General features: G+C 37.3%; 1 protein-coding gene across 1 annotated transcript in view; it reads left to right on the top strand.

Moving 5' to 3' along the window:
• The window catches only part of GRIP2 (glutamate receptor interacting protein 2), a 180,648-nt gene that overhangs the window by 110,014 nt on the left and 52,230 nt on the right, over positions 1-18,404 (top strand). The window contains exons 14-16 of the mRNA XM_074196104.1: positions 1,562-1,642; positions 17,306-17,372; positions 17,463-17,608. Of these exons, the coding sequence (XP_074052205.1) occupies positions 1,562-1,642; positions 17,306-17,372; positions 17,463-17,608 (294 nt within the window). The remainder of the gene's footprint in view (positions 1-1,561; positions 1,643-17,305; positions 17,373-17,462; positions 17,609-18,404) is intronic.

Genomic DNA, 18,404 nt, shown 5'->3' with positions numbered 1-18,404 from the left:
ATTCCAAGAGATGAATATGAAGTAAGGAGCATTATCTTTGTAAGGCATACAGATGGAAGATAGAATGTCCTGTACAGAGACAATGAACAGAACAGTTTGACTAAAATACGAATTTCTTCCCACAAAGAATGTGGTATATTCTCCATGAATCTAGAGTGGGGTAAACCCAAAGTTTCCCCTCCTTCAGAGAATATGCCATATATGCAAATGACAACAATTAGAGAGAATATATGAGAAAGGATGATAGATTATAAGCAAAAACTTCCTAATCTTGAAAGTGATCAAGGAGCTAAATGGGTGGCCACACAATAATAGATTATCCATCATTGGAAATTTTCAGAGAGAGACTGGGTGGTCACTTTTTAGGTATGTAAAAGGAGATTCTTTGAGACTTATGAATTAAATTAAATGGCTACTGAAATCCTTCTTCCCTTCTGAAATTCTTTGATTCTGAGATTTTTAGAAAGATGGACTCCAAAACAATAAACTGAAATTTAGTCAGAATAAATGTAAACTCCTACATTTGGGCTCAAGAAATCAATTTGTTCAATCATAGAAGGTCAGAAATATGGTTTGATAACAATTCATGTGGAAAAAAGGATTTAGGGATTTTAGTTGCCCACAGTTTCAGTATCAGCTATTGTGTGAGGTAGATACTTAACTTTTTAAAAAAACTAAATCCATCTTAGGCTAACCATATAATGTTGCCCCACTGTGCTCTTCACTGGTGTCATGTTTTCTGATTAGTATGTCCTGCTCTAAGACTATATTCTGAAAAAGATATTGACAAAGAAATAAAGCCCATGTGTTTACCATTAATCTTCTTATGAATATTAATTGTCCCAGTATTACTGGCAGTTGCTTTCCTAACCCTAAATGAACAAAAAGTGCAAGGCTATATATACCATAAGAAAAGGAAATATTAGAAGGAAAGTGAGGAATCTGAAAACTACAAGAGGGAAGAATTATTTGACTAGAGAAGATAAAACTTCTTGGTAAAGTCTGGTTCCTGTCTTAAAATATGGTAGTGGGAGCATTTTTATCTATGTAGTTACAAAAGATGGAACCAAGATGATTAGGTGCAGAAAAAGAATGACAGGGAGACAGATTTTAGCTTAAACTTCCTAGTAATCAGATTTGTCCAGTGATAAAATGAATGGTTTTTATAGTGGTCTGTAAGCAAAGACAGGATGGTCACTAGCTGGAGTTAAGGTGGAGGAAATTTTCAATTAGTTATGGGTGATTCTAGTAGTATTATATCTGTAGATCTATAGCAGTGTCAATGTAGGTCAGACAACTTGGGAGAAGGATCTAGAATATCCAGTTCAGATTCACTGGATTTGGGATGGGATTGGTATTGGATGGGATTGAAGGAAAGGAGATGGAAATAGTTTATGACTCCTACATTCTATTTTCAGAGTCCTCACACCCAAAGGCTGAAATATTGAATAGAAGGGATAAAGGGATCTTACTAGCAGAGGTCAACACTGGTCCCAAATGATTTTTAATGAGCATTCAAATTGTTCTGACACATAGATGCATCTGTGTCTTTGTTTTCCAGAATCAGTTATCCCAAGTAGTGGCACATTTCATGTAAAGCTACCCAAGAAGAGAGGTGTAGAGCTGGGGATAACCATAAGTTGTGAGTATCACTTATCCTTTTTTCCCTACAGAAGTGGTTTGATATAAACTGGAGTCAGTTACCTCTTTTCAAAAGACTAAATCTAGCTTCTTGAAAGGATTCTTTAGTTATCTCATTCAAAACTTCTGAAAGATTCAGGGATAAAAAGAAGTTGGAAAACTGCCAGAAAAACAATCAGCAAATTAGAATTTCAATAGACAGGAATGACAATCCACTTGGAAGATTGTGGATGTTCATCAGAATATAAAAAAGAGAATTTACTCCAGAATCTCAACCTCCTTTCATCTCCCGGTATTTTTTTTTCCTTTACCTCTCTCTTTCTTTCACTCTACCTCTCTCCCTCTATTGTCCCCTCTTCTTTTCTTTCATTTTTCCTTTTTTTGTCTCATGTATCTGCCTCTCTCTATTTTAGTCTCTCTCTTTTCTCTTTCCTCTCCCTAAGCCTATATCTCTTCCCTTCTCACTAGGTATTTCTCTCTACTTCTTTCCTTTCCCCTTCCCCTTCCACTGCCTTCGTTTGCTCATTTATTCTCTGCCCTGACCAGCCATGATGTTGAAAAGTAATATTTCTTAAAGTATTGGTAATATCCTTGAAGGACCATTTTAAATTTCTTAGGGTTTTGATGAGTTAAATCATTTATTATTTTCAGTAGAAAGGGAGAAAAAGAAATCCCTTCAAACCTGTCCCCAAACTTGCATTAAAAACTCTTAAGCTTGTCCCTTGATTGATTTTTTTCCTCCTTAGAGACTATGAACTCACACAGAAAGCAAGTCCCCTACCTCCTGTTTTATCAAAGGAAAGGGAAAGACTTCATTGGATTCAGGAAAGCAGAGAGGTGCTGCACTCCAGGTGCAGCAGCAATGGCAGGACTAGGATGTGGCAATTCGGGAGGCAGGAGGAAGAGGAGAGATTCAGTCCCTTCCCTGGCTTGCCCCCAACCCTGTTTCTTGTTGGAAACTTGCTGTCTTTCCTAATCTCCTTATTTCTTTCAGTTCTCCTGGGTACAACCTGCCTTATGTAAACTCCGCAACGATAGGGACCATCCAATATTTTTATTTTTTTCCAGTGCCTAAGTCAGCACTTAATCCTCACTAGATTCTTAAAATAAATGTATGTATGTATGTATGTTTGAATGAATGAATGAATGAATGAACTCTCCTTCTCCCATAATCTGTGTCTTTGGTCTGACAGGCCAAGGCATGGTGCCTAGAATGTTCTCTTTTAGAATTTCTGGCTTTTTTCAAGACTCAGCTCAAACAATACCTTCTGAAGGAGTCTATTCCCAGGTCCATACCCTGCCCCCCCTCAGCTGCTAATAGCTTTTCCTGTGATGCAAGGGTTTTTAACCTTTTTCATATCATGGATCTCATTGACAGCCTGCTGAAGCCTAATAAACCTTTCTCAGGATATTTTTAAATGCAGAAAATTAAAAACATAAGATGGAAGAGTAAAACAAATCATATTAAATGTGGTAATCAAAATATTAAAACAAAAGTTCATGGGTCCTACCCAGGTTGACCTAGAGTATCCCTAGGCCTTAGAAAAGTCTTGCAATGGAATTGGGCTACCTTCCATGTAGCAGCCCTCCTCCCCCTCCCCATTTCCTGACTTGGTTCAAGCAGCAGAACTCTGACAAAATCAAATGATCTCCCCATTATATCTCAGAGTCAATATCCAGTCTGCAGAAAATTTATTAACTTCACTCTGAGCCAGAGGAATGACTGATCAGATAGAGGAGTTTGTTTTCCTCATTCAGATTTCATGGGTCAGAGGAGCCAAGGACCAGTTATGAGATTCGCTTATTAAAGATGACATTCGGAATGTGGGTTCACCTTAATGCACAAGGACAGTGACATTTCATTCCATAGAGTTGAAACAAACTTCATAAATCATCATTAGAATAGCTATGTGACACAATAGATGGAGTGATAGACTTTGCAGTCAGGAAGACCTGAGCTCAAATCTAGTTTCAAACATTTACCAACTGTGTGACCCTGGATGAGTCACTTGACCTCTCTTTTCCTCAAGTCTCCTCAACTGTAAAATGGGGATAATAATCTATCTATCTTCCTACTATTATTGGGGATCAAATGAGATCATAATTATAAAGCACTTAGCAAAATGCAGGCATATAAAAAGAGCTGTTTAACTGTTAGTTGTCGTCATCATCATCATTAATTGCAGAGGATATTGACCATAATGAAACATTTTTTTTCTGAAGAACTCCTAGTCATTTGTTAGGCACTTCAGTGATTGAACTAGGATTTACTGCTGAGATGAGCACTGACTTAAGTAGCCCCAGGTTACAATGCTTTTATATTTGAGTTTGATTTTTGTAGTTTTTCTATCTCTTCCTCCAGTATCAGGTTGTTGCCTACCATGTGTGATTATAAGGATTTATGTTTCTAGAAATGAATGTCTTTTTTCCCCATATTTCCACATTTCTTAAAAAATGGGTTGTTTCTACTCTGTTAAGGGCTGTCTCCCAAATAAAAGTATGAGCATCCTCCAAGATTTCTTTGCTTTTTTAGATCCAATAAGGAGACTCATAAGCTCAAAGCTCCTTGTTTTTCAAATGAAGAGACAGAGACCCAAAGAGGATTTGAACTCAGATCTTCTAATTCCACAGGAAATCTTCATTGCACTGTGCCATTTTCTTTTTAACCTATCTGAATCTGTAGTCATGGTCTTCCCTTCAAAAACTACCTTCCTCCTAACTTCTTCCTTTGTGTGGATAGCATCTTAGAATTAAAATCTCTCCAATACCTTTGACCCTTTGAAGCAGCTAGATGGGACCACAAAGCCCAAGTCAGGCCAAAGTCCAAATCTGGTCTCAGAAGTTTACTAGCTGTATTATTCTGGGCAAGTCACTTAACCTCTTTCTGTCTCAGTCTATCCAAATGGGACTCATAGCAGCACCTATTTCCCTAGGTTGTTGTAAGGATCAAATGAGATCTTAACTTAGATTCCTCTCTCTCCCTCTCTATATCTAACTAGTTGCCAATTTTATTTTCAACTGTTTTATTATTACATTATTATTTTTATTGTTATATTAATTATTAATTGATTTTATATCCATAATATTTCTCTGCTCTACTCACACTGGTCACAATCCTAGTTCAGGCTTTCATCCCCTCTTGTCTAGAGCATCATGAAAGCCTTCCATAATTGTAACCCTATTTCCAGTTTCTTTCTTCTGCAAATCACCCTCCACACAGATGCCAGAGTCATCTTTTGCAATGCAGTGGTCAAAACAAGCCACTCCCTTTGCAAAACCTCTACAGCCCCATTGAGGACAGAATTGCCTAGATACAGGTTAGTAGGGACAGGATTTTTGAGGTCCCTTTTTTTTTTTTCACCAGTCCTTTTATTTTATAGTGGTGGGGAGATCCTGAGAATTGTAAGGAAAAAAGAAAGGGTCTTCTATCTGAGATCTTTAAATTCTAAAATGAGTCCTCTTTCTATGATGCTACATGTTTACTTGGGAATAGATGAAAAAATAATTCTGGAAGAATCTACATGGCATGACTTGAAAGGGAAGCCATATGGTGTGGGGTAAAAACTCTGGATTTGGAATAGACAAATCTGGGAATAAAGCCTACCCTCTAAAACCTTGGCCAACTCATTTCACCCTCTGTGGACGGTTTTTTTTTATTTTCTGTAAACTGAGGGCATCCTTCTGTAAAATGTTCTTTAAGGTTCCTTCTAAGACCATTTCTGGAGTCATCAACATGATAAAGAGGGGGATGGGATAGGTGGGGAAATACTACAGTGCCAATTCTATTAGGTGAAGTGACAATGTTCACAGGTATGAGCAGGTGGAAGGATGTGGTAGAACCAAGTGGTCCATGCCACTAAGATTCAATCTGAATACCACCTTTGGTATAGATGTCATCAGTTGCCAATCCAATTCTCCTCTTTGTTTGTGAAGTGAATCCTTTGTCATCCTCCTGGCTCAGAAGAATTGTTCTCACTCTCTCTTAGAAATGTTTACTTTTGTGAGTCGGGTTTTAGAGTATTTGCCTTAATTACATTTCAGCCAAATGCTTTATCTCAATCAATAAAGAGATACTTCTGTACCCACAGAATCATTGGTGCAAATGAATTGTGGTATGTAACTCCTCTGAGGAAAATAATTTCTCTGTTGCTGACACTAGGCTTCCAATTAAAGTCCCCAAACAGATTGGCCTTTGGAATTCCTTCATCCATCATGGTGCCATTCAGAGGGCATCCAGATCTCAAATAGGATGGGGTGATGAGCTGGGAAGCAATTTAGAAAGAGTAAATGGTGGCATTGTTCATCTTTGGTCTGTCCACCACCATCCTGCCAACCCACACATTCCTCAAGTATGACTTTCTCCCCTCTTAACAAGTACTGATTTATGATTGTTTCTAAAATATAACTGAGTTTGATTTAGTAACTATATATAGAAATTATATACAAGAGTCTGTGAAAGGCACAGTGGAGTATACAAAGATAAAAGTCATCATGATCCCTGCCCTCATGGAGTTTTTAATCCAGTAAGTGGTTGCATTATGTGGCTACAAATCCAACAGAACGCAGAATATGAGAATGCTTGGTAAAAGCATAAATAAAAGGTTTTAAGTGACACTTCCATGGAAAGATGCTGTCTTTAATTTTAGAAACTATATCTTCAGGGCAGCTAGGTGGCACAGTGGATAGAGCACTGGCCCTGGAGTCAAGAGTACCTGAGTTCAAATCCAGCCTCAGACACTTAATAATTACTTAGCTGTATGGCCTTGGGCAAGCCACTTAACCCCATTTGCCTTGCAAAAAAAGAAAGAAAGAAAGAAAGAAAGAAAGAAAGAAAGAAAGAAAGAAAGAAAGAAAGAAAGAAAGAAAGAAAGAGAAACTATATCTTCCCACCCCTGCCTCCCCAGAAGCCTGGACATAAGTAAGTGAACCTATCACGCTCACTGATGGAGCTCCTACAGGAGCGGGGAGAGTAATAGGAGAGGAATCTCTCAGGGAAAAGTTTGAATTGTTAGAAAAAGTTTGAATTGTTAGAAGGAAAAGAATATGATTTTGGAAGAGGAAACCAGTGTAATGAGAGGGACAGCTGGCAGTATGGAAGAGACCTATGACATGGAGAGCTGAAGCCAATGACCCAGAAAAAAGATGGAAATGAAATGAATGTCTTTTCCCCATATTTCCACATTTCTTAAAAATGTGTTGTTTCTACTCGGTTAAGGGCTGTCTCCCAAATAAAAGTATGAGCATCCTCCAAGATTTCTTGACATGATACTGATATTTGAAGTTCCATTGTCTAAGGGGAAACCACAATCTGTTGCTCCAAGACCAATAACAAAATGTTTGAACAGAATCTACAGGTTGTGCCCTCTAATACCTAAGCAAAGTTTGTGTACTCAAACAAAGACCTCTGAAGATTAGGACCAGGGTGGTGGTGCTTTCTCTGACTCCCTCCTCCAGAGTCTGGCTACTTGTCATGCCATCAAATATTCCTTTTAAATTGACAGCTCATGGGGCAGCTAGGTGGCATAGTGGATAAAACACCAGCCCTGGAGTCAGGAGTACCTGGGTTCAAATCCGGCCTCAGACACTTAATAATTACCTAGCTGAGTGGCCTTGGGCAAGCCACTTAACCCCATTTGCCTTGCAAAAACCTAAAATAAACAAACAAATAAATGAATGAATAAATAAACAAACAAACAAATAAGCAAACAAATGAATGAATGAATAAACAAACAAACTAATGAATGAATGAATAAATTGGCAGCTCCCCCATTCATAACATTAACTTCCTTTCTGGGACCCCTGGTTCATCCTATGGTTTCCACCTCTCACTTCATTCTATAGATTCCCATTGCCCTTTTTAAATGGGTGTGCTACAACATGATTAATATGGTATAGGTTTAACATAATTATATACATATAATTTATATTAGATTGATTTCTGTCAGGGAAGGAGGAAGGGAAGGAGGGAGAAAAATATAAAACTCAAAACCTTACAAAAGAATGATTATTGAAAACTATCTAGAGTTGGAAATATATATATGTCAAGAAAAAAATAAAGTGGGTATTCTGGAAACCACAAAGTAACCATGATGTCCATCACTTGGTCCTTTCTCCTTACAAGTAGAGCATTATAGATTACATTTTATTATCATTGTTAGGACAGAAATTGTTCAACCCAATTTATTGATAAGAAAGTCTTGAGTCTGAGTAATGGAGTGACTTACTTGAGGTCACATATCAGTCAATAGAATAAAAAAGAAATGTATGGCCATTCCGCCATCATAGAATGGTAGTTGGATCTATTTTAATGAGGAGAAAGAATTAATTTTTAATAAGCTTTATGATTCCTTATCTGCAAATAGTGATCATTATATTTGAAAATGCTTTTATGTTCTTTAGGAGATTATACATATCATAGAATTAACCTTCTATTATGGATTTTCTTAGTAAACTTCTTTTCCTCCCAAAGACAGCAGAATAACAGTTTTTCCCAAGGAGACCTTGAACTTGGTTGCTGGATTAAAAAAAATACTTTGATTATTGCTTTTCACTATAATTGACTTTCAAAGGGGTTTAAAGCCTACAAAAAAGTTAAGAGCTCCTGGCTCAAAATGAAATTATCCTCCTAGAATGAATCTCAAATCTCTAATCAGTCAACTCCATATGAATAAGGCTTTATTCTATGCACCTATTCTGTCTATTACGCATGATATTCTGTTATCTTTTCCTGACTTCAGCATAAAAAAAAAAGCATAAAGGAAATAAGCATCTCACTTAACACCTCAGGAAATGTATCAAGCACTACACAAATAATATCTCTTAACTGTTCCTCACAACAATCTTGGGAGGTAGGCATTATTATTTGTATTCCCATTTTAAAATTGAAAAACCAAGGCAAACAGGCTAGGTGACTTGCCCAGAATCACATATTCAGGAAATGTTTGACACTGGATTTGAATTCAGATTTTTTGTCTCTAGACCCAGTATTCTATTTACTGTGTCAGCTGTCTTAGCATAATGGAACAGTTTGAGAATCATAGACTAATAGATGGTCAGGGCTGGAAAGTCCCTTAGGACATTGAATTTTATAGCTGTGAGATACCTTGGAATATGGAATATCAGAGCTATGAGGAGTGTTAGAGATCATCTATTTGAAATCCTTCATTTTGGGGGGCATTGGGTGCAGTAGATAGAACAAAGCCCTGGAGTCAGGAAGACCTGAGTTCAAATGCATCAGACACTTAATAGCTGTGTGACCCTGGGCAAGTCACTTAACCCCAATTTCCTCTTTAACTAAAAGAAATCCTTCATTTTTACAGTGAAAGAAAGTGATGAGAAGATTAATTTGCTGAAAGTCATATAACTTGGCAACATCAGAAAGAACCTTAATTTGACCTTCTTTCCACTGTAATACAATTCTTTTACCTACCCTTTATTACTCCTTTCCCAAATCTCATCTGCAATATTAGCTTTAAAGGTAATAGAGCAATTATGGATTGTAGAACTATCGATTACTAAATGTTTGCACATCTGGGAACTTTTAAATTGGTTTTTAAATCACTACTTTCTCAACATATAATTAACATGCAGTGGAAAAGAAACACAACTCTCTCCCCTTAATAATTCTAAAACTGTGGGATGTTTCAAGGTAGCATGGAGAATTCAGAGAAGCAATGCCCAGTGTCCTTGTTAGACAGATTTGACTACTTTGGTGATAGCTATAGTCCCTTCCCTATAAAAGCCTATTGAAAGGGGTGGCTAGGTGGTGCAGTGGATAAAGCACTGGCCCTGGAGTCAGGAGTACCTGGGTTCAAATCCAGTCTCAGACACTTAATAATTATGTAGCTCTGTGGCCTTGGGTAAGCCACTTAACCCCACTGCCTAGCAAAACTAAAAAAAATTGAAAATAATAACCTTTGGTCTACATTCAGACTCTTTATTTCCTTCTCTGGATGTGGATGGTATTTTCCATCACAAGTCTTTTAGAATTGTCTTTGATTATTGTACTGCTTTACTGCTGAGATGAGTAAATGCATCACAGTTGATCATCACACAATGTTGCTGTTCATGTGTATAATGTTCTTCTGGTTCTGCTCACTTCACTCAGCATCAGTTCATGCAAGTCTTTCCAAGAAAAATTTTTGTGGATCAATGTTATGTTTGAATGCAAACAACATTTCAATCTGTGATAATGGTTCAGATTCAGTACCCTTTATTGATTGAGTCCTCTATCATTATTTAGAGATCTGTATTTGTAGTGTGCTTATTTGTCAAATGATGATCCATGAAGGACAGTGAGTTCTGATGTATCTTTTTAAAAATTTATTTATTTACATATTACTACAATAGTTTTGTTGTAAAAAGTAAACATAACTCCCCTACCCCCCCCCACAAAGATAGAGAAACCTCACGAAAAATACAGTGAGAGAAAAAGAGGAAAAAAATGTACTTCAGTCTGTGTTCAGAATTATCAGCCCTGAATCTGGGATGGATCACATTCTCCAACAGAAGTCCTTCAGAGAAGTTACTTCAACATTTTTTTCCCACAGTTGCTATTGCTAACTGTATTTCCTTCACTCTACTCCTCCCCACTCCCATTTATTCTATTCTCCCTCTCCTTTCACTTTGTCTGTCCTCAAAAGTATGTTGTGGGGTGGTCAAGTGGCTCAGTGGACAGAGCACCAGCCCTGGAACTAGAAGGACCTGAACCCAACAATTACCCAGTTGTGTGACCCTGAGCAAGCCACCCAATCCTACCACCTTGCAAAAGAAGGGTATTGTATTTGACTAGCACTCCTGTGGTCTTTCCTCTCCTCTATCCCTCTCATCTCCTCCCCCTTTCTCCTTTCTCCCATCTCCTTCCTCTCCTTTTTCCTCTAGGGTAAAATAGATTTCTAAACCTATTGAATGTGTATGTTGTTTCTTCTCTGAGCCATTTTCAAGGAGAATGAAGACTCACTCATTCCCCCACACCTTCCCCCCTTCCATTCCATTCCAAAAACATTTCCTTGACTCTTTTACATGAAATGTCTTAGCCCATACTACCTCTCCTTTCCTTTTCCCCCTGTACATTCCTTTTTCACCCATTGACTCCATCTTTATATTAGACCATCATATTCAGCTCACTCCTGTGCCTTGTCTTATGTATACTCTTTCTAACTCCTCTAATAAATGAGAAGCTTCATATGAGTTATTAGTATAATTTTTCCTTGCAGGAATACCAGGAGGTCAACATTATTAAATCTCTCCTAATTTGTCCTTCCAGTTCACCCTCTCTCTATGCTTCACCTGAGTCCTATACTTGGTGATCAAACTTTCTGTTCAGCTCTGGTTGTTTTGTTTCAATAGGAAAGTTTGAAATTCCCCTATTTCATTGAGTGTCCATCTTTTCCCCTAAAGAGGATGTTCAGTTTTACTGGGTAGTTGATTTTTTATTAGAATCCAAGCTCTTTTGCCTTCTGGAATATCATATTCCAAGCTATACAAGCCCTTAGTGTAGATGCTGCTAAGTCCTGTGTAATCCTGACTGTAGCACCATGATATTTGTATTGCTTCTTTCTGGCTGCTTGTAATATTTTCTTGTTGACTTGACTATTTGACTTGGCTATAATAATCCCAAGAAGTTTTTCTGGGGGGAGGGGGAATCTTTTTAGGAGGTAATTGGTAGATTCCCTCAATTTCTATCTTACCCTCTATTTTTAGGATGTCAGGGCAAATTGCCTAGGAAAAATTCTTTAAAAATGAAGTCTAGGCTCTTTTCCTGGTCATAGTTTTCAAGTAGCTCAGTAATTTTAAAATTATATCTCTTGGATCTCTCTTCCAGGGCAGTTGTTTATCCAATGAGACATTTCACATTTTCTTTTAGTTTTTCATTCTTTTGGTTTTGTTTTATTGTTTCTTGATTTCTCACAAATTCATCAGCTTCCTTTAGCTCCATTCTACATTTGAAGGAGTTATTTTTTTTTCAAAGAGTTTTCTTATTTCCTTTTCCATCTGGTCAGTTCTGCTTTTTAAGGCATTCTTCTCCTCATTGATTTTTTTGGACTGCTTTTTCTATTTGACCTAAACTGGTTTTTAAGACATTGCTTTCTTTGGTAATTTTTGGTATCCCCTTGACCAAACTGCTGACTTGGTTTTCATGATTTTCCCACATCACTCTGAGTTCTCTTCCCAATTTTTCCTCTCCCTCCCTTAATTGATTTTCAACATCTCTTTTGAGTTCTTCCATAGTCTAAGACCAATTCTTATTTTTCTTGAGGTTTTGGATGTAGAAACTTTGACTTTGTCATCTTCTGAGTGTGTGTTTTGATCCGCCATGGCACCGAAGTAATTATCCATAGTCAGATTTTTTTTGTTTACTCATCTCCCCAATCTATGATCTGGTTTTAATGTACTTTCCAAGTTTTTGAGTGTTTTTGGAGACACCCCACCCCCCAAGGACTTCAATTTCTTCAAGGTTTTATGAAAGGCTCTGACTGCTCTCCTGCCTGTGCTCTAGTCTGTGGATGACCACAAGCATTCCCCTCTGCCCTGGATCTGTAAGGAGGGTCCCTGCTCCACTATGGCAATAGGTGGCCCCAGACTGAACAGAATCTGAGTATATACAAGGCAACAGAGTCCTGTCCCAGGGATAGCATAGAGACCTCAACAATCTCTCCCCATCTCCTTAATGTCAGTAGGCTGAGCATTCTAGAAGCAGTGTGGTTCCCTGCTGGGTGACTCCACAGGTCTGCTTTGGGTTCCTGGCCAGGGCTGCACCAAGGGCTGCACTGGGCTCTGTGCTCACTCTGTCAGGGTTTTCCTTCTGACCTTCCAAGTTGTCCTTGGTGATTCCTAAGTTTGGAATTCTGGAAACTGCCCCAGCTTCCTCAAACCCAGGCATTCCCAAGGACCCAGATGGTCCATGGCTGGAACTCATTTGCCCTGGCTTGGCATAACCCTAGTTGCACTGCTGTCCCTTCCAACCTAGTGGAACAGAGACTTCCTGTGGATCTCTCAAGTTATCTTGGGCTCAATAAATTGTTTCACTTTATCTTTCTATGGGTTCTGCCACTCTAGAATTTGGTCAGAGTCATAATTTTAAGATATTTAGAGTGTTCTTGAAGAGAACATCTGGGAATTCCTGCCTCCACGCCACCATCTTCACTTCTAATGTATCTTGCTAGACTTTTGTTAGATGTTTATTTTTTGTAGCCTATAGCATTGTTTTACACAAATTCTACCATTTCCTAACATAAGCAACTGAATCTGGATTCCATAAGTTTAATTCTTCAATACTTTCTGACAGCGATCATGTTATGACTTACCATTATATTTACCCTCTGTTTCCACAAACACAGATGCATGCTTCAGTCATTTGATTGATGTTTCATTGACAACATATTGTTGGTCAAGTTCATCAAGTAACATCAAGAAGATGTTACCCATGCAAATGGATCCCATTCATAAAACCTGACAGTTTCAAAGATTTCATATAAAGGGAAATCACTTTTTGGTTTCATTCAACATATCCAATGGTATAGACGATTCATTGACTTTTATTGTTTATTGGTGAAATGATATCTATTTGTTCCAAAAGTATTTTTGTGAGTTTTTTTATTTGTTTTTCTTGTAGTCTAAGAATGGTTAGCAGTCCTTTTCCTTCTTTTTGGAGGTTTTGTCTAGGCTACTTTGTAACCTATTATTGTAACCTATTCTTCTGGAATAGTATATAAAGACATATTATATACATGTTAATTGGCTTAAACCTGTTCTTTACTTCACAATTTTGTTTTCAGGATACTGATAAGTCTCTTAACATATTCAGACACAACCTTTCCATTGATATTTTTATGTTTATTGAAACTTGACTGGAAGAGTCCAAGATATTTTTAGGTATCACCTTTATTCATTGGCTCAGTATAATTTCTGAATTCAAGTTCAGAATCTTAAGTCAAGCCTAAATCTTCATACATTAAGAAGTATACATTTACCAAGTCCAAATGGTACTTTATAGCACTGCAGAGTTTCTATAAGAAGAAAGCACTGCTTAATGTGTTTTTCTGTAAAGTTATATAGCTTGACATCATCCATGTACAAGAAGTGGTTAGTGCATTGTTTTGGAAACTGTGCTTAGTTCCATTTAGGAAAGATAATAATGACTTTAAGCCTAAGCGGAATCACAAAAAGACCAAACTGTGTGCATGAACAAAATGCTCTGTTTACCAATTATTCTTGACATTATTGTGTTTTCATAATATCCGCAGTACATGAATAAGCCATGAGTACAGAATTGAGTCAAAGACTTTGAGATAATCATCAAAGGCAGCACAAACATTATATCATTTTGGAGCAGCTTACTTAATAACTACCAAGTTGATAAATTGTTCTTTATCTGCCTGGAACTTTTTGGCCTGCTCTTTTTGACTTCTCAGAGAATAAATTATTTGTTTATAAGTGCTTATAAATTAATTTAGTGATACATGCTGTAAAAACTATATATAAAAAGTATAACAGCATGTATACAGTTTCTAATTGGAGAGATCACTAATCTCATCTTTTAGTAATAAATACATTCATACCTTGTGTTTGGGAAAGGTGGGATCTGGCATGAGATTGATAAGAAATGGGTAAAGTACTTTGCTAGTAATTAATGTACTACTGTGAAACATTTTGACAAAAATGTTTCTTATATAGTCCCATCTTCTTCCATTTTGCAGAGAAGCTGGAATTTTGGTTACCTTACTAGATGCAACCGTTCTCTCTTTCATTATATTGACAGGATCCCCACATTCTGTTTGCCATTTCATCCAACCTTCATTTTTGTTGTGTTGTTCATTTTGTTGTTCTTTCAACCTTAATGAAGACAGCCCAGGATCCTGACCCCAACTGTCTTGGGAACAGCAGTGCAGCCTGGCACAATACAGCTATTAAAACACCCAGAAAAGAAAGCTCTTATCACTAAAGTCCTTGGCGCTGTCCAATGGCTCAACATCAAAAACTGATCTAATTTTACCAGTGGAAATGACAGTAAAGAAGAAGCATTATCATCTGCTTTGTAGCTTCCTCCTAAGTACTAGACTTTTCCATCTTGTTTGTAGATGAAACTTCCCTTGGTCTTGTGTTCACCATTAGAATAGGAACTCCTGGGAAGCAAAGACTGTCTGACTTTTCTCTTTATATTCCCAAAGCTTAGTTATACATAGTGCTTTGCACATTAAACACTTGATAAATGTTCATTCTTTTGTTCATTTAACCATAGAGATAACCAGAATTTTTCTACATCCTCCTTCTTTGACAGTTCTTCCTCACTTTTGCAGCTCAAACCTTTGGAGTCTTGTGATGGATGTTAAATTGCTTTTGTTATTTTTTGTGTTACTTCCTATCGCCTCATCCTTTTGCTCTTTTGCTTTCAGTTGCTGATTAGGGGAATCAGAAATCTGTATAGCCTTTTGCTTTCTAGACACTTTTCTTCAATTTCTGCTATATGGACCACCAAGATGCTGTCTGAAAACAAGAGCAATAATAATAATAAAATAATAATAGTAATAATAATAATAAAAATGTATATTATGGTATGGTATTATGAGATGAGATGATAGATGACTGACATAATCTGATGGTATGATGTGATTTTTTTCTTTTCTTACTATTCCAATTATATATATATATATATATATATATATAGAGAGAGAGAGAGAGAGAGAGAGAGAGAGCTAATAGCATTTATAGAGCATTTTAAGATTTACTACATGCTTTATATGATAATCCTCACAACAATACTGTGGGGGTAGTTACCATTTTTGTTCTCATTTACAGATTAGGAAACCAATTAAATGCCCAGAGAGATTAAGTGCCCAGAATTGCATAGCTAATAAGTGTGAAGTAAGATTTTTTTTTTTAACTTAGATTTTTCTGACTCCAAGTTCTATCCATTGAACCATTTAGGTATCTTTTAACACAGGAGCTCTTAAACTTGGATATAAGGACTTGCCCGTATGTATGTGTGTGTGAAATCACACAGATACTTCATATAATACATACATACATACACTTCATATATAAACTTCACTTTTACCCCCATTCATTTATGCACAGATACATATTTCTATATAAATATATATGTATTTATTATGATTGATTTCCTTTGTAATCCTATGGGTTTTGTTGTATATTTGAGAACTGTATTCTGAAAAGGGGTTCATAGGCTTCACCAGATTGCCCAAAGAATTCATGTTATTGAAAAGAGTTGAGTCCCACTCTTATCAGGTCCTTCTATGGTTAGCCAAAAGCTGTCCCAAGGTACTTTTGCCAGAGTAGTGCTTGATGCTTATCTTTGGGGGATTCCCTAAAAGCTTCCTCCTATGGTTTTTACAACAGCAAAGTGAATAGTATTGTATGAAGGTCTTGAAAAGTTCTCTTTTCTTTCAAATACCACATGAGAATGCATCTAGTCATGATGATTATAGCACCTATCAACATTTTTAATGACTCTTGTTTTGATATAATTAGTCTCCCAGTTGGATTCAGATCATCAGACTCAAAGACAACTTTCTAAAATTCCAGTGCTTGTGTATATCTCCTTTTCAAAGTGACTTAAGATAGTCAATATTATTTTTAATCATCTGTTTTTTTAATTAAATATAATTTCTGGAGTTTTCACTGAAAATCTTCACTTATAGCCTTTGGGCCTTTAAGGCTTGCTCTCTGCAATTAGACCTAGGAAAAATTATTTTTTAAATACTCATCTCTCTTGGGGTTTTTTTTTGTATATCTTAAAATGTCTGTGACTGTTGCATTGTTAAGTTCACTGTAAAAAAAAAGTAAATTAAAACAAAACGTTTTAATGTTAGAATTTCAGTCACCAGGCAGGAGTTGGGAGAAAATATAGGAACCAGGAAAGCCTTTCTAATACCCTCAAAAATCATACCGTGAGGGGTGGCTAGGTGGCATAGTGGATAAAGCACTGGCCCTGGAGTCAGGAGTACCTGGGTTCAAATCCAGTCTCAGACACTTAATAATTACCTAGCTGTGTGGCCTTGGGCAAGCCACTTAACCCCATTTGCCTTGCAAAAACCTAAAAAAAAAATCATATCATGAGGGTGATATTCAACCTTAATGGACTTGCATGTTCCATCCATGCAACAACCAGGGACAATTTTGGGCTGTCTGCAATGAAGAATACCATCTGTATCCAGATAAAGAACTGTGGAGTTTGAACAAAGTTCAAGGACTATTCCCTTTAATTTAGGGAAAAAAACAGGTATCTTATTGTCTGATCTTGTTATCTCTTATGCCTTTTGTTTCTTCCTTAAGGATGTGATTTCTCTCTCATCACACTCAATTTGGATTAATGTACAACATGAAAACAAAATAAAGAGTGATAGATTGCCTTCTGTGGGGGTGGGGGGTGGGGGAGGGAAGTAAGATTGGGGGAAAATTGTAAAATTCAAATAAAATATTTAAAAAATCATACCATGAAGACCAACATTAAAGGTCAACCCTTTAGAATGAAAGGTCAGGAAGCTGTAGAAGAGAATGCCATCTTGACCAGGGATGCTTTCACTTGTTTTTTTTTTTTTCCCTTTAGAATGACCGTTCTCTTTATAGCTTCTGATTTTCTTGTAGTAGACTGAAGAAGCCTGATCCATTCTACTTTCCTCTCTTCCTTACACCCCAACCCTAGCTGCAAGCAGGAAGCCTGGAGAGCCATTGATTATCTCTGACATCAAGAAGGGAAGCGTGGCACACAGGTTAGTGTACTGGGGCCCCAGGGACAGGAGGAAGGATGACCAGCTCCCATGTCCTTGCTCCCTTCATATCGACCTTTTCTTCCCCATCAGGACAGGTACACTGGAGCCAGGGGACAAGCTGCTGGCCATTGACAACATCCGACTGGACAACTGCTCCATGGAGGATGCTGTGCAGATTCTGAGGCAATGTGAAGACCTGGTGAAACTGAAGATTAGGAAGGATGAGGACAACTCAGGTAAGCAATTGTTCCCTAAAGCATTCTAGTCTCTGGCCCTGATCGCAGGTCACAAATGTGCCCAGAGCTTTGACAGGGGTCTTGGTATGTCAGCTAGGTGATGCCTGGGTAGATTCAATGTTACATACACATACACACATGCAAGTGAACTATTTCCTCCTTGGTCTCTGAAGGAAAATTCACTGTATATAAAGTTTAGAGGGACCTAGTTTGGTCTGAACTTCTATGAATTGGTGTTATTTCTGCCAAACAGCTTCCACAGTCTGGCTGATCATGGGGAGGGCTTGGGGTTTGGAGAGTTTCAGAAGAGCTAAAGATACAATATCATAGAATCAGAACAGATTGATTTATAAATAGATGAAGCATTACATTAAGTGAACATGTGGGCCAGGCACTGTGTTAAGCACCAGTAAGCAAGCAAGACAACCACCACTCAGTGGAGGACTTACATTCTAACATACATGCATTCATTAATTCATTAATTATGGGAGAAGGAATGGTATACATGGAATGACAGAGCATTGGTTATCATTCAGGTAATCCTAGAGCTGAATCCAAAGTTGCAATGAGGAGAGATGAGTATGATGACCAGAATGTATGCAAACAGGAAAAAAGAAAAAAAAGTTAGGGTATCTGTCAATCAATCAGAAAGCATTTATTAAGCACCTAGTATGTATACTATTCTATAATGGGCATCAAAGGTACAAAGAAAAAAGTTATTCTAAAATTGTGCAAATATATTTTTTCTTTTTTTGACAAATTGATTCAATTTAACTCAATGAATTATATAGGGTTT

Source organism: Macrotis lagotis, chromosome 8 (genome assembly GCF_037893015.1).
Source record: "Macrotis lagotis isolate mMagLag1 chromosome 8, bilby.v1.9.chrom.fasta, whole genome shotgun sequence".
Taxonomy (NCBI): domain Eukaryota; kingdom Metazoa; phylum Chordata; class Mammalia; order Peramelemorphia; family Peramelidae; genus Macrotis; species Macrotis lagotis.
This window is presented reverse-complemented; position numbering and strand designations above follow the sequence as displayed.